This window comes from Papio anubis, chromosome 5 (assembly GCF_008728515.1).
Source record: "Papio anubis isolate 15944 chromosome 5, Panubis1.0, whole genome shotgun sequence".
Taxonomy (NCBI): Eukaryota; Metazoa; Chordata; class Mammalia; order Primates; family Cercopithecidae; genus Papio; species Papio anubis.
Genome location: NC_044980.1, coordinates 105751401 through 105762347, shown reverse-complemented (window position 1 = coordinate 105762347; position 10947 = coordinate 105751401). Strand labels below are relative to the sequence as shown.

Here is a 10947-nt window from a genome sequence, read left to right as displayed (position 1 = left end):
TGAGGTGAGAGGACAGCTTGAGCCTAGGAGGCAAAGGTTGCAGTGAGCTGAGATTGCACTACTGCACTCCAGTTTAGGTGACAGAGCCAGACCTCATCTCAAAAAAAAAAAAAAAAAAAAAAAAAAAAAAAAAAAAATTACACCTAGCTGTGTGTTTTTTTCTTTCTTAAATTACTTAGACAATTATTTTGCATCAAGTACTCTTCTAAAAACATTACAAATAGTAACTCACCTAATCATGATGAGAACTCTGTGAAATAGGTACTATTTTTATCCCTGTTTTACAGATGAGAGATCAGAAGCACAGAGAGCTTATGTAACTTGCCCAAAGTCACACAGCTAAATGGTAGAGCTGGGATTTAGCTCATACAGACTGAATCCAGAGATAGAACTCCACGTACTATGTCTTACTATACTGCTTTGCCTCACCATTGGTTGAATGCTTGAGGAAAGAAGAAATGTGGAATCTATGTCAACAGAAAACTGAAAAGAGAGCAATATTTACAGAAAGAAAGCCAAGGGCTGGGCACAGTGGCTCACATCTGTAAACCTAGCACTTGGCGGGGTCAAGGTGGGAGCACTGCTCGAGCCCAAGAGGTCAGGGCTCCAGTGAGCCATGATGGTGCCACCGCACTCCAGCTTGGACAACAGAATAAGACCTTGTCTCAAAAAACAAACAAAATACAGAAAGGAAGAAATCCAAATGAATAGTATATTTCTAGATACTCCATGCATAGTTAATGTAGTACAAATGTTGCCACTGCATGAAATGTAGTGACAAAAACCTAGGTTGATTTGGATACCTAATTTAAAAGGATTTTTCTCCTTTGCTAAAATAAATAAATAATAAATAAATAAAACAATCAAATTGTGAGGCTGAGCACAGTAGTTCATGCCTGTAATCCCAGCACTTTGGGAGGCTAAGGTGGGCAGATCACTTGAGGTCAGAAGTTCAAGACTGGCCTGGGTAACATGGTGAAACCCCATCTATACTAAAAGTACAAAAAATTAGCCGGACATGGTGGCACACGGCTATGGTCCCAGCTACTTGGGAGGCTGAGGTGGGAGGATGGTTTGAGCACAGCAGGAGGTCGAGGCTGTGGTGAGCTGTGACGACGCCTCTGCACTCCAGCCTGGGTGACAGAGTGAGACAGTCTTAAAAAAAAAAAAAAATGTAGAACATAATGTCAGACAGTAATACATTCTACGGAGAAAAATCAAGCAAGACAGGGGCTAGAGACCACTGGGGGTCGCAATTTGAGATTAGGGGTACCATTTGAGCAAATACCTGAATAATGGAAGGGGACAGTTAAATGGCTAACTGGGGAAAGATACTTTCAGATAGAGGAGGGTTTCTGGACTGTCACATTATTGACATTTGGAGCTGGATAATTCTTTGTTGTGGGGGCTGTCCTGTGCGTTGCAGTATGTTTAGCAGCACCCCTAGTCTCTACCCACTAGATGCTAGTTGCACTTGCCACCTCCTGCCCTCCTTGTGTGACAATCTGTTTCACAACCAAAGTATCTCTAGACATTGCTACTCCTTCTCCCAGGAGGAGGAAGGGGAGAGGAAGTGCTCCTGCTTGAGAACCACTGAAACAGAAGAAAAGTGAACTAATGCCCAGAGGCAGGAATGGGCTTACCTTGTCTGAGGCACAGCAAGGAGGCAATCAGTAAGGGAAGACATCAGAAAGGGGAGGGATGAACCATGTCACCTGTGACCTTGATGCCATTCTTCAGGCAGATAGGAAGCTGCTGGAGGGTTGAGAAGAAAAAGCACAACTTGACACACATTTTAAAACAGATTATACTGGCTGCCACATTGAGAATTAACTGTAGGTGAAAAGACAGAAATAGACAGGCAGGTTGTTTCATTTGTTCACTGATTTGGCTGGGTGGTGGTAGGAGCCGCTGAGAAAGCTGAGCTAAGAAGCGCTGAGGAAGAAAAGAGGAAGCAGAATTAGCATTAAAGGAAAAAGCTAGGAGTGGGCAAGGTAACTTTTTGCAGAAGTGGAAGGCAGTAGGGTAATTAAGTAGATTTGAAAGCACAGAGGGGTTGTGTAGGACCAAGACAGAATGTTGGGGGCCAGTTGTGGGCAGGGCATTGAATGCTCTGCTAAGGAATGGGAGCTCTAGTCTGTTAGTATAATAATATGGAGCTTCTGACAAAAATTTTGCAGCAGTGTGCAGAATAGGAGTAAGCAAGAGTAATTTTAGGAGTATCTGGAAGTCATATGGGTGAGATAACAGGAGCTCAGGTTTAGGTGGAGGAAGAGCATGGGCAACTCATTCTGAAGGAAGCAAAAATGAGGTCCTGCCCTAAGGCTTGAACCTTAGAATCTCCGTCTTCTTCAGAGTATTTTGAGTGTAGGAAGTGCGGACTATATTGGCTCCACAGAGAGAATCTGGACACTTGCCACGGTAATAGATAACAAGCCAACGTGAGCCCACCATGAAAAGATTTAATGCAGTGCTTTCTTGGAAAAGGTGTACCCCAGGGAGGATGTGTTGGATTTCTTCAAGGGTCTTTACAAGGCAACGATTGTCTGTAGGTGAGAAAAACTGACAAGTTAAGGCAAAGAAGGTGAAAGCAGGCCTGCATCCAAAGAGTTCTTTCAGAATGCTCAAACATTTCCATTTTTTAGGTCAAAAATGCCTTAGCAGGTTTAGCACAGCAATGTAGGTGCCAAACTCGTCTCACTAAATTGCAGGCGGGAGCAACAAGGACGCCTGCCTCCTTTCCACCCTGTTTTTTGCAGCAGTCCGATTTGAGAAGGGGACCCACAAGAGACACAAAAGGCACGCCTCCACGCCACATCCTTTTTACCCCGCAATGGGTTGTCAACAGCCAGGCCACCTCGCAGCGCCCGCGGAGGTGGAGGCCCGCCCCCGCCAGGGTGTGGCGCTGTTCCCCGGGAGCGGGGCAGGGGAGGAGGGGCGCGCGGCGGCCGGGCGGGGCGAGCGGAGGCGAGTGGTGGACGCGTAGACGCGCCGCGGTCCCCGCCTGCCACTGCCCCGCCGCAGTCCCTGCTCCAGTCTACCCGGCACTAGGAACAGCCCCGGGCAGCGCGACGGTCCCCGCCATGTCTGCGGCCATGAGGGAGAGGTTCGACCGGTTCCTGCACGAGAAGAACTGCATGACTGACCTTCTGGCCAAGCTCGAGGCCAAGACCGGCGTGAACCGGAGCTTCATTGCGCTTGGTGGGTGGCCGGGGGTCGCCGCTGCCCCTGCTGCTGGGGAAGGAAGCAGGGAGAGGACTCGGGAAAGGTGGAGTTGGAGACAGACGGGACAAGCAGCATCCTCGGGGATCAGGCTGGCCTCCCGGAAAGCGCGGACATCGGAGGACCCCGCTGGGGCTGCCCGGGCTGAGGGTCGCGGGGCTGGAGGGCAGCGGCGGCGCCGGGCGCTGGCAGCTGGAAGGGCCAGCGCTGACGTGTCCGCCCCGCGGCCCGGCACCCTATTCTTGCGGTCCTACGCGGTGGGCGCGGACGGCTGGGTCCCTGCGGGCAGGCGCGGTGACGGAGGTACCCGGTCCTACCCGACCCTCCGTGGAGCTCCGCCCGGGGAGGGGCGCCCCCTCGGGTGGTCGGGGGCTGCTGCTGCTGTGGGTGCGGGAGTCCGGGCCTCTCGGGACGCTCCCGGCGGAGCGCAGCTTCCCTGGGTAGAGCCCTGCCCGGCGAGCCCTGCAAGAGAGCGGAGGTGGGTGCTCCGGACCGTCCCGGCCGCCGGGGGTTGCTTTGGGGCCCCCTGCGAGAGGTAGGAGAGGCACAACGGTGGGGGCTGCCTGATATCCCCAGACTTCAAGGCAGGGCCCCGCGGACGCGTAGGCCCAGCTTTCGTGTGGTTTGTTTTTCTCTCTCCTTTAATCGAGTCGGGAGGAAAACGCCTAGAACAGGCCCAGCCTCGAGGTGTGGGCGGCGGCTGTCCCGCGTGAACGCTTCTCATGCTGCCCGACTCACTTCTCTCCTTGTGGTCCCCAGGTGTCATCGGACTGGTGGCCTTGTACCTGGTGTTCGGTTATGGAGCCTCTCTCCTCTGCAACCTGATAGGATTTGGCTACCCAGCCTACATCTCGTAAGTGACACACCCTGCAGCCGTCCCCTTCCCTTCCTCCCTTTCCCCCCCCAGGGCTGCTGCAGTGGACTGCACATCCGCATTTCCCCGGAGAAAAGTGAAAGCTCGGCGGGGAGGGATGGGGTTGGACATAAGGTTGGGGATAGTATTCACCATTTTGGAACCTTAACTTAATCCCTATCTCTTGACGATTAGCGTAAATGTATTTTCATTAGATTATGCTGGTGACCAGTGTCTCCTCTCTTTGGCACACTAACAGGAAAGCGCTACCACTATGTCGTTCTGCCTTTACTTTGGGAGGGTCTCAGAAAGTACAGGGCTTTCTGTCTAGTAATTATTTTAATGGATATTTCACCATATATTTATGCACCTAGAGAGTAAAACTCCAACAATTAGGTCTTCCTTAATTCATAATTATGTTAATTCAGACAGTGGGGAGAATTTTGTCATTTTTTTATTTTGAAAAGCCACTTATTACAGGCAAACTTGGGAAATACCCTCGTATACAAACAAAAACCTTTAAAAATGCTCCATAATATATCTCCTTGGTTATATAAGTGATTCATTTATATAATTGAGCTAATTAAAAATGAATTTTTATGATTAGAATCTGAATTTATTACCAAAGTTGTTTTTATTCTACGGTGTGTGTGTGTGTTTTTAAATTCTACAATTTTATTTTTTCCATTCGTTCAGGTAGGAATTATTCCTCTCCAGAAATGAATTTTGTTTTGCTCTACAGTTCTTCCCGAGAAAGCCAGTGGTTTTTACCTTCATTAAATTGGTCTCTACTTTCTTCAACCAAGGAATAAAAATAAAGGAAGAAAAAATTTTCAACTAGGAGGCTAAGACACAGATAACACATTATTACAGCTTGTGTCTGTCACTAGTTATGCTAGAATTTAGTCTATGGCTATAAGGTAAGAAACATGTTTTAGAAGTTAGGTCTAATTTGAACAATTAAATTGCAGTTACTTAGTAGTTGTTACTGTGTTAGTCTGATTCAGACACTTAGTCATACTCCAGAAAGTCTAGCTACATATAGCCTTGAGGCCTACCCAGGCTCTGCTTTATGGAGGAGACTCAAGGAAAAACGGGATTGTGTGCACAGAATGAAGCATACAGACCCCCGTTAGCAAATATTCAGGTGGTCAGTGTTACATTAGTCTAATCAAGTCTGTTCATTGCTTAACCAATATGATTGTATAATTGTCCAAAAGAAAGAAAAAAAGTCTTTGAAAATTGTGGTCTTTAGTAGCATCAAAATCCATGTTGCTTATAGTGTGACTTATGATTATTGTCTTAGTCTGCTTGGGCTGCTATAACAAAATGCCTTAGACTGGGTCATTTATAAACAACAGAAATTTATTGCTCCCAGTTCTGGAGGCTGGGAAATCCAAGACAAAGTTACCAGCAGATTTGATGTCGGGTGAGGACTTGCTCCCTGCTTCAAAGATGGCATCTTCTTACTGCTTCCTCACATGGTGGAAGGGGCCAACTGGCTCCTTCAAGCCTCTTTTATAAGGTCACTAATCCCATTCATGAGGGCAGAACTCTCATGTCTTTTTCCTATTTTTTTTTTTCTTTTGAGACAGAGTCTTGCTCTATGTTGCCCAGGCTGGAGTGCAGTGTCGCAATCTCAGTTCACTGCAACCCCCATCCCCCACAGCCCCCACCACTGCCCCTCCCTGCTCCGAGTTCAAGCAATTCTCCTATCTCAGCTTCCCTAGTAGCTGGGATTACAGGGCTGTACTACCATGCCCAGGTAATTTTTGTATTTTTAGTAGAGATGAGGTTTTGCCGTGTTGGCCAGGCTGATCTTGAACTCCTGACCTCAAGTGATCCGCCCAGCTCAGCCTCCCAAAGTACTGGGATTACAGGCATGAGCCACCGCACCCGGCAAAGCCCTCATGTCTTAATTGCCTCCTAAAGGCCCCACTATTTAATACTAATACATTGGGTATTAGGTCCCACCACATGGATGTTGGGGGAACACAACATTCAGACCATAGCAGTCACTTTCGTTTTAACTGTTCTCCATACCTCTTGTAACTCCTATGCTCCCTAGCCAGAGTTATTTTTTAAAATACAGGTTTAACAAAAATCAAATGCCAATCACATGTGTGGCACTGTGGTAGCACTTTAGATATGGCAAGAAATAAGGTAGTCATGTTCTCTGTCCTTGTTGAATGAGCAGTCTACCCAGGCAAGAAATAGGCAAATTAGTGACTGTGTGGTAAGCCCTCTAAAGTAAATAAACAGCTCTGGTAGAGAATAACAGGAAAGACCCTCTTTAGCTATTTATCTGAGATACTATCTGAGTTAAGACCTGAGGAATGAGAAGGGGCCAGCTAAGAGCAGAGCCAGGCAGAGGGAGAAGAGTGTGTCAGGCTGAGGCAGCACACAGCTTAGCTCTGTGTGAGCAGAGTGGTGGGGGAGGCACCAGAGAGGTGCAGGTGCCAGCAGGCAGGGTCAGTGGTGGAAATGTGCATTTCATTCCAGATGGTTGTAGGGAGTTTGCATTTTTTGATTGCCTTGGATGGGCTTTAAATAGGGGGTGACACAATACGATTTATGTTTTAAGGTCACTTTGGTCGCTGTGATCTCTGTAAGGAGTTCACGATCTTGCCAAACTATTGCCAGAAATTTATTTCCTTCCTTTCTCACCTTTCAGCTTTTCTCTTGCTGTTTCCTCTCCTTGGGCCATCACAGGAAGGGGAGTAGTGTCAGTATTGGGTCAAGAGACTGCAGGATACAAAGATGAAATTGGGAGAAGCTCACTTGGGTTCCTAGCTTTTCTTATGGCTCACTCCCTTTGGAAGTCTGTGAGTGAAGCTCAGGTGCACCTGGCTCCTGGTCAAGGTCTGCTGCACGTTGGAGCATGTAGATGGTTGAAGACTTGGCCAGTGCTCACTGGGGAGCAACCAGTATCTTATTGTATACACCTCTTCCTACTGGTTGTTCTTTCCATGTGCATAATTTCCCTTTGAGCTCTTTGAGAACAGGGCCTTTCATCTCTGACTTCTAGTTTCCAGAATTTTTGGCCATCCTATATAGGCAATTCAGAATCTAATTCCAGCCTTCCTTTCATCAAGAACTGTTGACATAATTACCTTAATCTCCTTACTTCCCTCTTTTACTGATAACAGGAGGCCGACTACTGGAAATCTGTATTATATAGACCTCCCTCCATTGCTAAGATATAATTTAGATACTTATAAATTGTATAAACACTTTTAAAGTATGCAGTTCAGTGGCTAGTATGTTCACAGAGTTGTGTAACCATCACCACTGTCTAATTCCAAAACATTTTTATCACCCCAAAGGGAAACCATTACCAATCACTCCCTATTCCTCCTACCCAGCTCCTGGAAACCACTACTCTGCATTCTGTTTCTATGAGTTTGCCTATTCTGAGCATTTCATGTAGATGGAATCATACAATCTATGACCTTTAATGTCTGGTGCAGCCCTGCTTTTAATGGGATTGCACAAATAAGAGCCCTCTGGAGAGTGTATGCTGTGCTGCACCCTCATATGTGAGTAAGTCCTCCTGGTATAGTCCCTCCACTGTGGGCGCTAGTGAGCCAGGGCCCTAGTCCTGTACTTGCTCCTTTGTACAAATGGAATTGTGGGGCAAACTCTAATGACTTCTATTTAAGGAAAGGGGAAGGTTTGCTTTCCGTCCTACCCACGGAAAGGACTATAAATTGTTTAAAATTCTATAAAATGTCTATTACTTTTCCTCTTTTTATTTCATATTTTCCTTAAGATTCAGGCTGCCACCTTCCTGGGACTATCAGAGTTGGGCCTTAAAGATCAAACAGGTAGTCCAGTTCCTTTAGTTTTAAAATGACAATTCAGGGACAGAGAAAGGGGGAGTGTGTTTCCCAAGGTCACACAGAGGCCAGGCTTGTTCTGGAATCCTGTTACTACACAGGAATGTAAAGCACATTCAGGCACATTTTAGTGCCAATGTTAGAAAGATTAAATATGTTTAGGGGGCTGGGCATGATGGCCCACATCTGTAATCTCAGCTCTTTGGGGTACTGAGGCAGAGGGATTGCTTGAGGCCAGGAGTTCAAGACGAGAGTCTAGCACTATATATTTAATCTTTAACAACACTTTCGAAATCTCATACCCAATTCAGCGATGTGTCATTTTAGTTTCTGTGTGTCCTCACCAGCCCATTTTAAACTTGCTGCTGGTGTAAAGAGTTATATTGCATTTAGCTCTTTGCATGGCTCCTGAAGTCTGTGTAGTATTTTATTTAACAGATATGTACATATCTCTGTCTAAGTGCTTTGTAAATATAGCTCATTTAATCCTCAGAACCACCCTGTTATGTAAGTGCTATGATTATTCCCATTTTTACAGATGAGGAAACACAGAAAGAGAATTTGAATAACTTGATCAAGGTCTCACAACTAGCAGGTGATGAAACTGGTATTTAAATCCAAAGAATCTGGCTCCAAAGTTCACGCTTTTAATGATTATGTTATACTACCTCCCTTGTGGCTCTTTGAATGTCCCACAAACACAACATAACCTTGTGTAGAGATGAAAATTGAAAAATGTAGGCTTTTTTAAAAAAAATCAGTTGACCCAGTCAGTACATTACCTTTGTGCAGTGTATTTTTCCTCTCTCAAATAAGGTACTGCAATCCCAAATCATCTATCTGCACACATAGGCATTGACTGTGTTTTGTAGACATTAGTTAGAATATGTTACTAACAATTTCTTTTTCTTATTATCTGTTACGTAGCTTTGACTTATGACAGCAGAGGCTTCCTCTGTTTTACTAGCGCAAGGCCACCTGAAAATGGCACACTGAACTGGATTTCCCATCCCATCCCCACTGGAATGCAGTGTTGCCTTTAGTTCTGTTTCAAGAGACAATGTATCTCAAGGGGAGATGTTTGGGGATGACCCCTATCGAGGTCAGATCAGAAAAGGATGGCGAGAAAGTAAATTTGAAGGAAAAAAAAAAAAAAACAATGAAAATATCTACAAGAGTTATAACACAGTTAACCACAACTAAAAGCAACAGCATCCTCTTAGCTAAATGATGCTCAGCACACAAAGAGAGGACACATTTTGGGGAACACAGGTTAAAAAGAGTTGCAGTCTACTTGCTTGAGGTATGCAGTGACAGACTCCTAAAGAGGTTTATTACCCAGAGGAGACTTTGAGAAAGTTACCGAGGTGTGAATTACAGTTGTGAATAGACACTGTTTTGCAGCCAGTCATTGGAAGCAGAACTGTTTCCTTAACAGTACTGGAGGATGTGTATTTGTAGTTCTCTTCCTAGACTCATTAGTAGGGGGTGTATTTGTTGTCTTGTGGGTTTTTTTTTTTTTTTTTTTGAAAATTTGTAATTATGATTTGTTCTTCTTTACTCATGAGAACTTCAGAGCAGGTGTATTTTCTATTAAGCTTCCTGTGTTACCATTACACTAGCTTTTCTCTCTGGATCTATATATGCTTAATTAAAGTGTTGAAGAGCAGAGCAGTGCATGCCTGCGCTTTGCCTTCTGGGATAGTATGAAGCCCAAGCTAATGTGGCCTTCTGGCCCATGTGCACTTAGATAAAAAATATAACTGGCATTCTGCAAATTGTGCCTTAAACAATTTACTTAAACATTTAAATCTTTGATTTACTTAATTTAAATCTGGAATCTTAAGCATTTAAACATTTAACCTTCATCAACTTTTTTACTGTCCTTGTTTCACTTAACGTTACTGCTAAGTGTGCTGAACTCTTTTAAGATGAAAGTGTTGCGGAGAAATGAAAAAGTAATAAAAATATCCTTATAACAACTTGTGACTGTTTTGTAGAATAATGACAGCCAGCGTTTCAGTTAAGGTTCCCCCCCTTGCCTGTGTCATAAAGAAAATAAAGTTTTGAAAAGCAAATAAGATGAATGATTTAAATTATTTATGCATGATCAGAGTTTCTGGGCTCTAAAGCAGTTGTGGAGGAGGCTCTCACTTCTAATACTCTGTTCTGGAACGTTCCTTATGAACTTTTTTTTCCTCTTTATGAAGGCCCTGGAGATTTAGTCTATTTGTCCTTCTTTCTGTCATAGCCTGCCTCATCTCCTTCTGACCTGGACTTCTCTTTTTCAGGACTGACTTTGAATGAGGACTCAGTTTTCAGCTTAATTTTTTCACATGGCATTTAAAACAAGTATAAATACAAATGTAACATATTAAGGTATTTAGTGGTGATTCATAACATTAAAAATTAATTTGGGGAAATATGAATTAATATGGCAGAAGCTTTAAAACAATTTCAAAATTGTGAATGAAATTACTTTTTGTAGCAGCTGAAATATAAGTGGGGGCTGTAGAAACGTACCGTGACTTCATTCTGTCACTTGCACACTTCCCTGATTCCAGGGAGTAGAGCTTATCAGTCACTCTGAGTCATGTGGCTGCTATATATATCCTGCAGCCTCTCATAGACCAGGTGGTTTAGTTAAGGGATCACTTACATGCCTAGACTGCTGTCCACATCTAAGGTGGCCCTCCTTTACCTAGGAAAAGGCAGCTTAGGTTGTTCCCCATCTACGTTGTGAGGGTACTTGAGATTAAGTTAAACTTTATGATACTGATCTGACGCAGATACTTCAAGAACCACTAGTTTTATTGACAGAGGGTTGTCCCAGTAGGATTTGCATCTGCTCTTTCATTGCTCCTGGCATTAATCTTTTTTACCATCAATCATTCAAACAGTATTTTGTGGGGGGGGGGGGGGGGGGGGGCGCGGGCAGGCGAGGAGGCTGAGATGGGTGGATTGCTTGAGTTTGAGACCAGCCTGGGCAACATGGCAAAACCCCATCTCTACAAAAAATACGAAAACATTAGT

The 10947-nt window shown here is 44.7% G+C and overlaps 1 protein-coding gene across 2 annotated transcripts in view; it reads left to right on the top strand.

Annotated features, from left to right (window-relative positions):
- Positions 1 to 2766: 2766 nt before the first annotated feature.
- Positions 2767 to 10947, top strand: part of REEP5 (receptor accessory protein 5) — a 45269-nt gene continuing 37088 nt past the window's right edge. Inside the window, exons 1-2 of one of the 2 annotated variants that reach the window (XM_009208895.2) lie at positions 2767 to 3201; positions 3982 to 4075. In XM_009208895.2, the coding sequence (XP_009207159.1) occupies positions 3084 to 3201; positions 3982 to 4075 (212 nt within the window). In that variant the 5' untranslated portion in view covers positions 2767 to 3083. The remainder of the gene's footprint in view (positions 3202 to 3981; positions 4076 to 10947) is intronic. The other variant, XM_021939599.2, reaches the window with a different exon arrangement.